We start from the raw sequence: 15,601 nt of genomic DNA, 5'->3' as shown, positions 1-15,601 counted from the left end.
GGCCTGTGTTCTGATTTCCACCCCAACAGGGGCCGGCTCTGGGGGGTGGGTGTGGGACATTGAGGACTCTGCCTGCGACTTCACGCCTCTCTTGCCCACAGCCTGTGGTCTGTGGCAACAGCCTAGTACTTCATAGACAATGGCGCTGTGGAGGCCGTGCAAGAGACGGTTGTGAAATGCTTGGCTTTTTCACAGTCCTCTATTTCTTTTTGAGATTTATCTATTTAAAAAAAATTTTTTCCCTATTAGCTCTACTCTAAGATTTTAATTTTTTTATAAAAAGTTTATTTATTTTGATAGAGAAAGTATATAAGTGGGGATGGGACAGAGAAAGAGGGAGAGAGAATCCCAAGCAGGCTCCACACTTCAGCACAGAGCCTGTTGTGGGGCTCAATGTCACGAACTGTGAGGTCATGACCTGAGCCGAAACCAGGAGTGGGGTGCTTACCTGACTGAGCCACCCCAGCGCCCCAGCTCTGGTGTACTCTTTTAAAAGACAGGAAGCAGGGGCTGGCTCATTTAGGGTTGTGAGTTCTAGCTTCATACTGGCTATAGAGCTTACTTAAAAAATAATAAAAAATAAATAGGGGTGCCTGGTTGGCTCCATGGTGGAGCTTCTGACTCTGGATCTCGGGGCTGTGAGTTCAAGCTCATGTTGGGTATGGAGCCTACTTAAAAAAAAAAGGTACAAGGCTACCTGCATGCTTTGGTCGCCTATGCATCCGACTTTACCTTGGTTCCTGATCTCATGGTCCGTGACTTTGAACCCCGTGTTGGACTCTGTGCTGACAGCTCAGGGCCTGGAGCCTGCTTCAGATTCTGTGTCTCCCTCTTTCTCTGCCCCTCCCCCACTCATGCTCTGTGTGTCTCTCTCTTTCAAATAAATAAACATTTAAAAAATTAAAAAAGAGTATAAAAATAAAAGACAGGAACCACATCAGGCCTTCCATCTCTCTTGTAACATCTAGCAGAGCACTTCAAACATCACTTTCCTAGTCTGTATGACTAGGGGTAATAATTCTGGCCCTCCGTAGGGTTGGCCGAACGGTGAAATGAAAACACAGCGCCTAGCACATTGCCTGGCAGAGGAGACCCCGTTTCAGTTGGTCTGTTTTCTCCCAAGAGTCAGACACGAGTCTGAGGAGGCTTCTAAATAAACTTAGAGAAAAGTCCAGAGAGTATCAAGTTACAGGATTTCTCTCTACAGATTGTTACGGCTGAAAATTTGTCTTCTCTGGGCTAGGTGGTGAAGTATCTCCTGGATTCTAACGCAAAACCCAATAAAAAGGACATAAGTGGAAACACACCCCTCATTTACGCCTGTTCCAATGGCCACCACGAAGTCGCTGCACTGCTGTTACAGGTGAGCTGCCGATCCCGGCCGGCGGCAGGCTTCACGTCGCCTGGAGTCTGGGTCACTGTTGTCCGGCCTTCTGTGTGACCACGCTGTGTCTTTTTGCAGCACGGGGCCTCCATTAACGCCTGCAACAACAAGGGCAACACGGCGCTGCACGAGGCCGTGATAGAAAAGCGCGTCTTCGTGGTGGAGCTGCTTCTCCTCCACGGGGCGTCAGTGCAGGTCGTGAACAAGAGGCAGTGCACAGCTATAGACTGCGCTGAGCAGGTGAGCAGGGGGCTCACGAGCCCAGGGCGTCCCAGCCTCCCTCGCCGCTCCCTCTGGGTCCCCTGTGGTTGCACCGCACCCGAAATAGCACTAGCTGCCCTTGGGATCGCCGTGCCGGGCCAAGTGGCCATGCCGGAAGTCGGCCAGTGTGGTCAGATCTCTGGTCCTTGGTGCCCTGGTCAGAGGTGGCCTACTCGGGGAGCTGGGAGTCAGTCCTCCGGGGCTCGCTTTCCAAGGGCAGAGTAGAGGTGCTCCCCCAGCAGCTGTGGGTGTCGGTGCCCTGCTGTCTGGCCCTGGGACGAGCCATCAGGGACTCACGGGGAAGTTCGGGGCTCCCCCTGCCTGCAGTGGTCTTCGCAGCACAACAGGGAATGTTTGGTCAGTCGGTGGTTCCAAGAATCCGTGAGTTGTGTCAGGGGAATTGTGGGGACCGATTCACCCCTCCTCCCGGTGCTGTGGGTGTGTGCGTAGGGCCGTGGCGAGGAAAAGGCTTCCTCTCCTAGGAGAAGCAAGCTGTCTATTCCTGCTCTCCTGTCGAATCTTTTCATCTTTGACCCTGGGTAGACAGCTAGTAAGTAGGCTGTTAATGACACTGGTGTCACGTAAAAGTCACCATAAACCCAGTGTATTCATGGGCTTATCATAATTTTCAGTAACACTTCTTAAGAGAATTGAAATATTTTATTTATTTTTTATTTTCTTATTTTTATTTTAGAGCAAGAGTGAGCAAGCAGGGGAGGGAGGCAAAGGGAAAGAGAGAATCCCCAGTAGGTTCCATGCTCAGTGTGGAGCCTGATATGGGGCTCAGTCCCACAACCCTGGGATCATGACCTGAGCCAAAATCAAGATTTGGTCAGTCAGCTAACTGAGCCACCCAGGCGCCCCTGGAATTGAAATATTTTAAACCTTCACTTAGCACTTTCTCAAATGATGATCAGGATGAGCGTCTTTTATCTAGTACTCACTAGGGTCTGGGCCGCGGACGGCCTCACGTAACTGTGCAATAACAGAGCCTATTCTCATTAACACAGCGCGCAGAGCAGAGAGCTGCCCAGCCCGAGCACCTGGTAGAGGAGGGGCCCGCCTCTGAGTCCAGGGCTGCCCTGAGCCATAAAGCTTTGGGCTTCACGGTCTGACCTGTAGTTGCTCCTTAGCCTCTCTGCCTCGCTGCGCCAGTATGGACTATTCCTATAACCTTTTCCCTTTCAAATTGTAGAATTCAAAAATAATGGAATTACTTCAGGTAGTACCAAGCTGTATGGCCACGTCGGGTGATGCTGGTGAAACGGACCACAAGGATTACGTTACTGTGAAGATCCGGAAAAAATGTAAGAACTTACACCCTCTCTGAAATTCTCAGCATGGGTGTCTTTGGAGATTCATGAGTATTTGCTGGTGTCGGTTGAATTAAAAAAAATTTTTTTTAATGTTTTATTTCTGAGAGAGAGAGAGAGAGAGGCAGCGTGAGCAGGGGAGGGTCAGAGAGAGAGGGAGACACAGAATCTGAAACAGGCTCCAGGCTCTAAGCTAGCTGTCAGCACAGAGCCCGACGCGGTGCTCGAACCACAAACCGAGATCATGACTTGAGCCGAAGTCAGGCGCTTAACTGACTGAGCCAACCAGGCCCCCCCGTCGGTTGAATTTTCAACATAGCATGTTCCTGTACTGGTGACCAGGGCGGGATGTGGGCACCGAAGAGACATACGTTACAGCCTACCTTGTCGGCTTGTTTTGCTGCTGGGTTTCTGGCCGATTGGGATGCTGCTTCCTATGGAAGTGAAGTGGCTTCTCTCGGCCTCACCTTAGAGGCTTAGGCCTCCCCTCCACCAGCTGGAGATGAGGAGCAGCCGCTGGGAGATTCTTTCCTGCCGCACGTCCCCGGTCCAGGCCTTTTTAAAAGCATTCCCTGAACGTCTGGGCTAAGTGCTTCCTACTAACTTTAAAGGTTTATGTTGTTGTTTTTAATTTGCACGTATACGGAATTTGTTGGTAATTAGAACAGTAGTTGCCAAACATGGGTGGGGCTGAAGTTTTGTTTTTTTTTTTCAGTTGTTAGAGTCTAGGTAGGTCCCATGTTCTACTCTTTATGTTTTTAAAGATTTTATTATTATTTCTTTACTGTTTATTTTTGTGTGTGAGAGTGAGTGTGAATGGGGGAGGGGCAGAGGGAAAGGAACACAGAATCCGAAGCAGGCTCCAGGCTCCGAGCTGTCCGAACAGAGCCTGATGTGGGGCTTNGAGGTGCCTCAGATTTTTTTTTTTTTTTAAAGTAATTTCTATACCCAACACGGGGCTCAAAGTCACAGCCCTGAGATCAAGAGTCACACGCTGTACCAACTGAGCCAGCTAGGTACCACTCTATTCTTTCTTTAAAATTACAGTATAGTTTGAGGTGTAATAATGTGAATAAACCCATTTCCACCTCTGGATAATCCTGAGCCTGTCTCACAAAGTGTCCTGTGTATTAATAAGGATGCATCTTCTTTTCCATTGGGGCTCACATGGTAATAAATAGCTACTAATATGTCTCTTTGAGCAAATGCAGTTTGTAATTTTCTCAATTCTGTCAACCTAAGAAAACGGAAACATTGCATCTGTGCTACAACTTTAAAACAATTCTTAAACTACCTCAGAAGTTCTCAAATGTGTATCCTTTTTTGTCTACAGGGAACTCAAAAATGTATGATCTACCAGATGAACCTTTTACAAGGCAGTTTTACTTTGTCCACTCGGGTGGGCAGTTAAAGTGAGTATAAAATTTGAGTCGATTTCTGTGCTTTTGACCTTTTACTTAAAACTAACCAGGTATGTGCTCCTTGGACAGGTCACAGAGAAATCTGCACTCATCAAATGCTGCCACCTCGTGGCCAACTGGAGTGTTTGACACCACTGTCCCAAACCTTGATTTCACTTTGTTTTGGGTTTCAGGGGAACGGCTTCACAGGAGATTATGGCAAGAGATAGAAGTGTCCCTGATTTTACTGAAGACTGTGTGCATGAGGTGAGTTATTAAACACCAACTTATCTTCATATTTCTTTTTTCTTTTAATTTATTTTAGCTTAAGCAGGGGAGGAGCAGAGAGGGAGAGGAGCAGAGAGAGGGGGAGAGAGAATCTAAAGCAGGCTCCACGCCATCAGTGCAGAGTCCGACGCTGGGCTCGATCCCACACACTGTGAGATCACGACCTGAGCCAAGATTAAGAGTCGGACACTTAACCGACTGAGCCACCCAGGAGCCCCTCATCGTATTTCTTAAAGCCTGGCTTTTCTAAAACTTCATCCATGGTGAACACACTTCTCATTTCATGATTTCCTTCTTTTCAACAGTTAGTAACGAGGGGTGCCTGGGTGGCTCGGTTGGGCATCTGACTTCAGCTCAGGTCGTGATCTCATGGTTTGTGGATTCGAGCCCCGCATCGGGCTCTGTGCTCACAGCTCAGAGCCTGGAGCCTGCTTTGGATTCTGTGTCTCCCTCTCTCCCTGACCCTCCTCTGCTCATGCTGTCTCTCTCTCTCTCTCTCTCAAAAATAAATAAAATATTAAAAAACAAAAACAAAAACAAAAAAACAGTAACGAGTTAGATGGGTTCGTTAATGGGACAGCCAAGGCACAGGCTTCGTTTCCTGAGAGAGGAGAGGGGACAGTGGCGACGGGAGTAGGCGTGGAGAGCCCCTGCAGCTTAAGGTGTGCGCATTCAGTGAGATAGCTCAGGTCACACCGTCCACGGTATCTCGGTGGGTTTGTATCTCGGTGGTTAAAGAAAGCCTCCGGATATGGTTGAGAGCTGCTCTTGTAGACAGTTCTGCACGTGGCCATCTTCCTGCAGCCTTACGTGCTGTGGTGCAGTGGGGACTCTTCCCCGAAACCCGCCTTTCCTTCTTGCTCCTGCCAATGGCAGTATGACTGTTGATGAGGACAGTGTGCGGCTCGTGCGGTGGCCCAGGCTCGTTGAAGCACATCTGCACAAGCTCTAAGTCTGTGTTTTAGAGAATTAAAGGGATTTTTGCTAACGTGACTCATTTCGGTTTCCTACATAATCTTTCATGACTTTGCCAACAGACCTGCTGCTGCCTGGGATACCCTCAGACTGAGCTCTGCTTGGGTTCACGCAAGTGCCAGTGCCTCCCTTGTGAGAGATGGGGGTTTAGGACGTCACTTCCATTTGCTAAGCCTGTGTCCACAGCTGTGAATGGGGTGGCAGTTAGGGTGGGCTTGTTATAAGAATTAAATGTGAAATCAGGTAAAGCACCGACGTTGTGTCTGACACGTGGAGTGCACGTTCATACTATCCCTGCAGGGATGTCAGAGCTGGAATTATGCCCAGAAAGTCACGAGCACATTGGGTGACCCACAGAAGCACGCAGGGGCACTGTTCTTTTTTTTTTAAATTTTTTTAAAAAAAATTTATTTCTGAGAGAGTGAGTGAGAGAGCGTGAGCAGGGGAGGGTCAGATAGAGAGGGAGACACAGAATCTGAAACAAGCTCCAGGCTCTGAGCTAGCTGTCAGCGCAGAGCCCGATGCTGGACTCGAACCCAAGAAGCATGAGATCATGACCTGAGTCGAAGTCGGACACTTAACCGACTGAGCCACTCAGGCGCGCAGAGGCACCATTCTTGTGTGGTTTTTGTTTCAAGTGCGGTGCGAGCGAACTGCTTGAATCGTACTGTTTGTTCAGCCAGGGAGGCCGGGAGCCACAGGGGAGCAGAACAAGCCGCCGGACCCGCGCACGCCTGAGACCGCTGGCGGAGGAGGCCGCAGTCAGCCCGAGCGGCCCGGACTGCAGCAGAGCGTTCCCGCGAGCAGGCGGATGCTGCGCAGACACACCGTCGAGGACACGGTCGCGGCCGAGAGCCCCGGGACTGCCGGAGACCCAGCTGCTCCCCACGAGGCCGGTGTTACTCCCCAGTCTGCACAGCGCGAAGCGGTTGTTACGTTGACTACCAGGAGGTGAGTCCTCAACAAGGAGGTGCCACACGGGGACACCGCTGAGAACTGACATGTACTTTGCGTTTGGTTTGAGAGAGAAGCAGAAAGTTCCTGAACGCTTTTCTGTGGCCAAGGGAAAGGATGCAGCAAGGAAAACCATCACCCTCTCTCTCCTCTTCGAAGCTCACGAAGGCTCTGGAAAAGGAGTAGACACAGTTTTCAGTGGTGTCCTGATCCCCGAGACTGGGTGTGGGCTGCTTTTGAGGCGGCAGGCTCCCTGGCCGCAGCGAGGGCCCTTCTCACCGGGTTCTGACCTCCTACCGCAAGGTGCTCACCCCTGCCGTGCGTACACACTGGCACTGCTAGGCCGAAGAACCCGGACCCTGGGACAGGCGACCGCGGAGCAGCGTGGGGGCCGGGCAGACGGGACACACTGGCTTGGAGGAAAGAGGCCCCGAAAACGTTCCTTTGCAAAGCAGCTCAAGCCCAAAGATGCCCCGGGGCCGGTGTGACGTTGTGTTACTGAAAAGGACATTTATGACCTGTTCTACACTATGTATGTGGGAAAGGTTGGGTATAATTTTTCTTCCAACAAAGTACAGATATATTTGATCACTGCACATACGCAGCCGTACCAGTGTCTCTCAAAGCCTCCCTTTCCGATAAAAACCTCCCTTGGACGTCACACCTGACGGATGGTTACTGAGCTAGAGAGATTTGGCACATCTTTTCTTAAGTCTTTTGATTCAGATTCAAAACTTACAGCACAAACCAGGTCAGTTACTTTTAGTTAGAAGTTATTGCCATTTATTCCTTTTTATAAATTTCTATATATACTCTTATTTTTTTATGTTACTAATTGGCCTACAGCCGCAAACATGGGTTTGTCCTGCGTACATTTTCCAATAACTTTGTAATAGGGACATGGTTTTGTGCATGTTCTTGGAAATACTTGTGTATGTATAGAAGGGAGGGACTGATTATTTTTCTACAAAGTAATTTATGATTTCTAATTTTCTAATGTGCCTTGGATATGTGCCAAACGATGGGAAAAGAAACAGTAAACTCTATGATTCTTGAGCGCCTCATGGTACACTTCTTTAGTTGCTCTTTTGCTCTGGAGAGATGCGTGTTTCTCCTCCTCTCCACTATAAACACGTGCTGTGTCTGGAAAGATCTTCCCCCACGGGATGGATACACATTTCTCACTGAAACATGTAAACCGGATCATTCGGAGCAGCCCCTCACCCATTTGCCTCCCTAGGACTGACTGAATCTAGCAGGTGCAAATGCGCAGGGCCCACAAAAATGTGTTGGTTTTTTAATCAGAACAAAAATGAATACAAGACAGCCTTTTAGCCCAAACAGGAAAGAAGCACTATTGCTTTGTGAATTTTAGTTTTTCCTCCTTTTCCACAGTTTTGAACGAAACGACCTCACTGACTTCAGTCGCAGTCCGCTGCCCTAATTAAGAACTTCTGTCCTGTGTAGTTTGTCAGCCAAGCTGCAAATACATACATTTGATATCCCCTCATTTTTTGGGTGGTATGATAGAATTTGCACACTTTCCTATTTAATTATAACAGTTGCTCTGACTGGTAGAATTGTCAAATGAGGGAACAGGTTCAGAGAAAAGAAGGGTGCTGAGATGCTGGCACTGTCCCATCTGGGGTCACGGCCTGCTTGGCGGTGTCCTCTGCATTGGCCGTTTCCAGTGAGGTGTGCTCTTCTGGAGATACACTGGAGATGGTCAGTTTTAGGGGAGAAGCTTCCTCCTGAGCCACTCTGTAATCAGCAGGGTGAGCGATCTGAAGGGACTACATCAGTTAGTTTTTAAAGCCCTTGTTTTTCTCCAGTTGCTTTCCCACTTAAAGCTGGACTTGAACGACTGGGAAATTGGCAACGCCCAAATTTGTTCTGTGTCATAATGTTTTGGATTCAAAGTTATTGTCAATTAAATTAGAAAGCTTAGAACAACCGCCCCCCCACTTCCTCTTGCCTTGCAGAACTTTCAGCCTTGTGTACAGGGCTTTGCATCCTCAAGTGTCCTTGGAGGACAGGACAGAGCCGTCGTGACCGTGGTTTTTCTGCAGGAGGAAGCATCTAACAAAACCTGCAGAGAATCACCTAGTCTCCCTCTAGCATTTTTCTATTAAGTAAGACCTAAAGCAAAGTTTACCTATAACTGGGATGGTTCGTTTTTTTCAAAATCCCTGAGCAAGACTTTTGACTCCCTAATCCTGTTCCTTTTAAAAAAATTTTTGATGTTAAAACTTCTCATTCTTTAGGAGTGCTAGACGCTCCAACACGGACTTCCTTCATTGGCCACAGTTCCAAATTCCAAGTCTCAGTATGAATAACCTCTCAAATATAGTTTAGATATAGGTCAGCAGTATGCTGGCTAGAGAGGCTGGGATTCTAAACCACTTTTCCGGTTACTTTCCTGCCACCAATCCTATTCCCTTCCTTAAATGTTACGACCTACTCCTGGGCTTGGTCCCACAGGGCTAAGGCCTCTAAAAGGTTACACCAAACAGCTCACTTGAGAGATAAATTTATGAGCAAAGGTTTCAAAGCCTATGGGAGGAAAGCACGATAGAAGAGATGACATTTGTTACCTGCAGTTTTATCGGTGAAGAACTCAAACAATTCTACCAAAATGTTTAACTGCTAAAGTTAGAAGGCACTTACTTTCAAACATGTTTGTTATCGTTCAAGTATTACTATTAGTATCTCCTAGTTATTTTGGTAATTTTCTGCAATGCGAGTACCACTGTTTTGGATAGAGATAATATTTATTAAGATAATAGTCTCAGTGCCTTTGAGAAGCAGATTACAAATGAAACCAAAGCAAGGAATTTCCTTACATTGAACATACATATAAGCTTCAGGAAGAAAAATAGTTTACCTGGTTTCAGAATCTAGGTCTTGGAAATATTTGATGTTAAATATTAAAAGCTGATTCCTCTTAATCCATGGGTTTTAACTACCATGTTACTGGATGCTGTTAGCTTCTTACTGAAGAGTAAGCCAGCATGTATTTCTGCAAAGGCCATTTTCCTAACACTAATGGCACAGTTACAGAGAATATATTTATGCTGCTACATGCTTAAAAACTTTTGGTACGAAAGAAAAAATTAGAAGTGCAGATCTTCTGTTCATTCAACTATGGTACAAAAAAAACTTTGCCCATATTGTTTTATTTTGCATAACAAGTTTATTTTTTTAAAAGGCATATAGACAATAAACAAAGTAAACAATCAGATCTTTACTTCCACCAAGTGTTATCTGTCCTAGAACTGTTCCATCAAGCTCCAGTCTCTAAACATCTTAAACTCAATAATCGTCCTCTTCATCAGAGTCCATGACTTTTCTTCTGTTGAACTGGGGGGGAAAGTAAAGGAGTGTCATAACAAGTTTAATGAAGCAGAACTCAGACTTTCTGAGAAGAACAAGGTCTACTACTATAAGACATTAGGTCTTTGAAACGACTTAGGGTTTTATGTCTATGGGGGGAGGGGAACAACAGAAGGGCCTTAATAATGACACCCCTCAACAAGTGCAGCCTTTCCCCCCAAACTTTCACCTGTTACAAACTGAAAATGTTCATGGGCTAAAACATGTTTTGATACAGTAGATGGATATTTAACGCTTATCATTTAAAATCTTTTTCTTTTGCCCTGTACGTTTGGGGAAACTTACTTTAACTGTGGTTTTCTTTTCTGTTTGTTGGCTTACTTTTTCAAGGATTTCTATTAAACCTTGTTCTGATACCTAGGGTAACCGGAAAGAAAAATAGTACTTTTTTAAACAGAATTTACCTCAGCAGATTGAATGGTTTTAATCTTTCTGGGGCATGGGGGCAGAGGTCAAGAGGGAAGGCAGGAGGCTCTAACTATTGGTTTAAGCTCCAGTCAGTTTTGCTGTGCTAGCCTCATCTGAGGAGAGGGGAAGGTTTCCATCGATTAGCTTTCTCGGGAAAATCTAATGTTACCAGCACTTAACACCTTTATTGCCACCAGCAGACAGTGACAACCACCTACATGCTGTGTTGGAGACACAGCCTCTGCCCTTGAGGAGCTTAAATGAAAGAGGAAAGTCACTCAAAAAGATGAACAGTAGTTGTCTCTTCCACACACGCTCTTAGTGTAAGGGGTTCAAGGGCGGGGCTGATCCCCGCAGGCTAGGATGGCAGCGGCTGGCTTCCAGTGCAGGTGCGGCTCTTCTTGAAGGCAGGCTCTTGAAGGAAGGTTGGGCTCATCAGGGCATCACAGCAATGCACATCATAACCAGGAATTTCAGCAGTTCCTCCTTTGCAAAACACCCTTAACTTCCACGTACATTGGTAAGATTTTATTTGGTATCATTGACAAACCTGTATCCAGTGTAGAAGCAATTAGATTCTGACCCTAAAAGTCACTGGGTCACACACACATCAAGGTTCCACAGCAGCGTCAGTAAAGGAAAGCAGCAGAGGATTTTAGGAAAGGCAGTTAGTTATTTTTTAGGATTTATGGTAGACAAGTATTCCCTCCTTTATAAATTGCTTCACTGAAATAGTCAACAAGAACTTATGTAACGAGAAAATGAGACTGACCTTTTGAAGAGATGCTTTGATAAAATCAATAACAGTAGGTAAAATGGTGTCAAGGCCATGTCCAAGCTTACCTTCCCACTCAGTTGCCCGTATCTTGCCATCTGTATGAGGTAATTCTCTACTGCTTTAGTTTTTTCGGGCTTTACAAGTGCTAAGTTACTTACTAAAAAGAAAAAGAAGGAGTCAAAACAAAATGCACACTTAGAGAACCTAAAAACTGTGCACCAACATTTCCAAAGCACGTCACAGACTTGTGTTTTGAGACTAGCAAAGTAGGCAGGGGGGCAGATTGTACAATAGCCCATCTTAAAAATGAAGAAACTCAAGTTCAGCCATGTCAATCTCCATCAAAGCCACACAGAGGTAGTGGGAGAGCCAAGAGTAGACCTGGGTCCTCAGATTCTAAGCCTGAGGTCTTTTTTTTTTTTTTACTTCCATTTAAATGGAAAGCAATTTCTAGATTACTACACATATATAATTGTGGTGATCCGTCTAAGACTGCCTCTTCTAAGCTAGGCTTCAAGTGACAATACAAAAGATACTAGTTCACTGAGATTGGCTTATTAGTTTTTTCTATACTGTTTTGGAATTTACTATGAAAAATTATGAACATACACTACAACAGAGACAATAAACCTCCCAAATCCCCATCACCCACATGAACTACCAGCAACATTCTGTGACTGACTCAATTTAAGAGTGGTTTCCTATAAATTTTACCTAATACACACTTGAAGATCATCTCCTTGGAAAGAGAGAACTGAGCTGGTATTTTTAGTAACGGTTTTATTACATTTCTTTAGGTTTATAAACTTTACATTTCTTACAACATTATCTGCATGTTTTTAGGTTAAACAAGTATTTAGTCCAGAGATAGCAATGATGTCATAGATCTTTCTCCCTATTCAACCAGCTCAGGTCCATTTTATGGAAATAACTTAGAGAAAACTGAAGATGCTTACGGCGGGCCCGGGCTGCCTGATCCAGGACTTGGGCTAAGATACTGTTTCTCATTTCTGCTTCCCTACAACACAAACAGGACGGCACAATTAGAACCATGCTGTCAGTGTTCCTACTGAACACACAACTCCATGTTTCCCAAGATGGAAGCCTGCCACGCCCCCAGACAGTGCTACGCGGCCAGCAGTACCCATACTCAAGCAGGCATCCAAGATCGCCCTTCAAAAGTTAGCTTTATTTTATGTGGGCATAAGCCTACCGGGCTGAAAGGTAAAACTTTACATTTTCATAATTCAGGGTGGAGTTTGAGTTCAACCACCATTACCAACACACATAAAGTGCCCAGTGTGTGAGAGGTTCCAGAAACTGGTAGTTAAGATTCCAGGCAATTAAAGGACCAAATGATAAATCTGTAATTTTTCTTAAGAGATGTTATGGAGACACAGGTAATCCTGGCCAACCTGGAACCAGACCCCATGTTTCAAGACTCCCAGTTCCGCTTTTTGAGTGGGGAGAGGGAGTGAACTTATAACCCTGCAACTATCCTTGCCTCCTTCTACCTATTCAAGTGGGAACTAGTTCACAACACAGTGGTTTCAAACTTTTATCTAAGCAGCAAAAAAAAAAAAAAGCTTTTCTCCACATGAAGTCCTTTAGGGAACTTACTACACAGACAACAGCAGAGCCTTGGGCTGATCAGAAGGGGAGCTGGGGCTGGCTGGCCTCCTGACCACCCCCACCCTAGGAGGCCTAAGCACACGGCCTAGAGCCCACCTCACCTCCACAGGCCATTTCCTTAGTGCCCCTGAGGACTTCACCCCTGCTGTCTACCATTACTGTATCTCACTGGATCGAAGACGCCATCAATGGTAAGAGGCACCCTGGTTTGTATACCTCTAAAAACAAAATAGACGAGTCTAATAGGAGATCCCGACTCCGAGCTGGGGCATCAAAGAGTAACACCCACAGTACACGGTAAACAAAACCTAAAGCCGCCATGCAGAAAGGGACGGAAAGGAAGGGTGCGTGCATCAGCCCTCGTCCTGAGTGAGGGAGGAAAAACGTTCCTGTCAGAGTCTGAACTTCAAGTGTTAGTCTTATAAGTTTGTTGTCTCAATTTACAGTGCTTGGGGGTGAGTGGAGTCTAAAGTACAGAATTTTTTTTTCAAGTTTACTTATTTTGAGAGAGAACAAGAGAGTCGGGGAGGGGCAGAAAGAGAGAGAGAGAATCCCAAGCAGGCTCCACACTGCTTGAACCCACACACCATGAGATCATGATCTGAGCCAAAATCAAGAGTCATGTGCTCAACTGACTGAACCGCCCGGAAGCCCCCCAAACACAGAAGTTAATTTTAAAAGGTCTCACATTAGAAATGTACCCAAGTTATGGCAGAAGCAAAAATTAAATCCTCTCTGGAAGAATCCAGGACAAGATGATCCATTATGAGACAGATCCTAATCTATGTTAAATGTGAAAAAATACATGTCTTACAATCACTGAAATTCACGTTAGTAGTTTTATTTTCTTAGCAACCATCCTTCTCCCACTAATAAGCCACAGAAGGATAGAACCTTCTCTGCCTTGCCTATTTCTCTAGACCCAGCACAGTGCCTGATGCAGACCTGACACAAATATTTGCTGAATGAATGAATGAGTTAAATGGCAGCATGATAGGGAGAGGGGAAAATTAACAGGTATAGAGTCTCACTCTTGCAAGGTGAAAAAGTTCTAGAGATTTGTTGCATAATAATACAGTAAACACAAACGAGCTACACACCTGAAAATACTTATTATGGTAAATTTTATGTGTGTGTTTTTTTTAAATCACAATAAGAAAAAAAAGGTAGCATGGTGAGGTAACAGGGTATTCATTCACTAAATCTGCTACGTGTGAGGTGCCCAGCCATGTGCTGGGATAAAATAACAATAAGAGCAGTTTAACAGTTAATGTGTACAGAGATTTACTAAATGTGAAGCACTGCAACCATGTAATCCTCACAACATCCACATGAGATAGTCCTATTATTAGGTTCACTTTTAAGGTCATCACAGTTTAGCAGAGAAGCAAACATCAACCAGCAATTATAAGGATATTCCACGCACCTTTGTTTAATTAGCAAATTAATAATGAAAATACCCTTATTATTTATTGAAAAAATCTCTATGCCAGGAAAAACTTGGAGATTCCCACATCTATTAAAACACTAAACCAAGAGTGCCTGGCTGGCTCAGTTGGAAGAGTATGCAACTTTTTTTTAAAATGCTTATTTATTTTTGAGAAAGAGAATGGGAGCACAGATGGGGAACGGGCAGAGAGGGGAGCAGGTCGGAAGTGGTCTCCTGCTGACAGAAGCCCCAGTTCATGACCTGAATCAAAGTCAGATGCTCAATAGACTGAGCCACCCAGGCGCCTCAAAGCATACCACTGGTGACCTTAGGGTTATGAGTTTGAGCCCCACCATTAAGGGCAGTGATTACTTAAAAAAACAAAAAAACACAACAAAATAAAATAACAAAGTTAAAAAAACTCACTTGGTCAAACCACCCTGCAAAAAATTCAGAACTCCAGCCCATACCTGTGCTTTGCTTCCTGTTGTGCTGCATCGCCAGGATCCTGGGGGGGAAATGTATCTTTTAGTCGAGTAATTTCACTTAAGAAAAAAGTAGGAACTGCTTTCTTGTTTCTGATACTTAATAGGCTCCAGCAGTGGTAAAGATCAAATTATTATCAAATAACCAAAAGCTGGGCCTCCCAGAAATCAACAGGATAGTTCCAATTTACTAAGTGTTTTTTTTTTAATGTTTTATTTATTTCTGAGAGAGAGAGAGACAGCGTGAGCAGGGGAGAGTCAGAGAGAGGGAGACACAGAATCTGAAACAGGATCCAGGCTCTGAGCTGGCAGTCAGCACAGAGCCCGACGCGGGGCTCGAACCCACGAACCGTGAGATCACGACCTGAGCCGAAGTCGGACGCTTAACCGACTGAGCCACCCAGGCGTCCCCTCAACTCACTAAGTGTTTTAATAAGCTTCTGAAATCACAATCTAGTAGAACATTTTAAATACAAGCAACCATGCGGGAGGGGGTCCCTGAGCTACGAACCCGGAGTTGAGGAGGTCATATCTGCTTCGGCACTGGGACGCTGATTCAAACGGCGCTTCCCTGGAGGCCGTCCCGCCCCAGCCCCATCTCGGTGGTCCCTTCGCTGTACAGCGACGTCTTTAACTTGAGCACGAGATTAGGGGTGAGCTTGTGGCTCCTCCCCGGGTCCAGCAACTCCGCCTGAGAGCGTGTTCCCCCACTGTACCCGCAGCGCCTCGCACACAACAGCCCCTCAAACAATGCCAACTACTTGGGTCGAACACCCTAATTCTAGGGAACAGTTGGGCCAGACCCGAAAGCTAATGGGACGGGAGAGACCCGAAGAGCTGAGCACTCTGTCCCGGGGAGACGCCGGCCCGGCGAGGCCCAGCGCGGGGCCGCCCGGGGGCC

General features: G+C 45.9%; 2 protein-coding genes across 4 annotated transcripts in view; one reads left to right on the top strand and one right to left on the bottom strand.

Annotated features, from left to right (window-relative positions):
• ANKRD27 (ankyrin repeat domain 27) overlaps positions 1 to 7,631 on the top strand; it is a 51,840-nt gene extending 44,209 nt beyond the window's left edge. For all 3 annotated transcript variants that reach the window (XM_077754638.1, XM_077754639.1, XM_077754637.1), the window contains 6 exons: positions 1,244 to 1,363; positions 1,463 to 1,624; positions 2,841 to 2,952; positions 4,292 to 4,370; positions 4,553 to 4,625; positions 6,301 to 7,631. In XM_077754638.1, the coding sequence (XP_077610764.1) occupies positions 1,244 to 1,363; positions 1,463 to 1,624; positions 2,841 to 2,952; positions 4,292 to 4,370; positions 4,553 to 4,625; positions 6,301 to 6,576 (822 nt within the window). In that variant the 3' untranslated portion in view covers positions 6,577 to 7,631. The remainder of the gene's footprint in view (positions 1 to 1,243; positions 1,364 to 1,462; positions 1,625 to 2,840; positions 2,953 to 4,291; positions 4,371 to 4,552; positions 4,626 to 6,300) is intronic.
• A 2,114-nt stretch (positions 7,632 to 9,745) lies between these two features.
• PDCD5 (programmed cell death 5) overlaps positions 9,746 to 15,601 on the bottom strand; it is a 6,133-nt gene continuing 277 nt past the window's right edge. Inside the window, exons 2-6 of the mRNA XM_077754640.1 lie at positions 14,686 to 14,723; positions 12,111 to 12,172; positions 11,220 to 11,311; positions 10,254 to 10,325; positions 9,746 to 9,935 (exon numbers count right to left, since the gene is read on the bottom strand). Coding sequence (XP_077610766.1) covers positions 9,888 to 9,935; positions 10,254 to 10,325; positions 11,220 to 11,311; positions 12,111 to 12,172; positions 14,686 to 14,723 — 312 coding nt within the window. The 3' untranslated portion in view covers positions 9,746 to 9,887. The remainder of the gene's footprint in view (positions 9,936 to 10,253; positions 10,326 to 11,219; positions 11,312 to 12,110; positions 12,173 to 14,685; positions 14,724 to 15,601) is intronic.

The sequence above is a fragment of the Crocuta crocuta genome, unplaced genomic scaffold (genome assembly GCF_008692635.1).
Source record: "Crocuta crocuta isolate KB4526 unplaced genomic scaffold, BGI_CrCroc_1.0 scaffold121, whole genome shotgun sequence".
Taxonomy (NCBI): domain Eukaryota; kingdom Metazoa; phylum Chordata; class Mammalia; order Carnivora; family Hyaenidae; genus Crocuta; species Crocuta crocuta.
The sequence above is the reverse complement of the archived record's forward strand: the minus strand, read 5'-3'. Positions and strand labels throughout refer to the sequence as shown.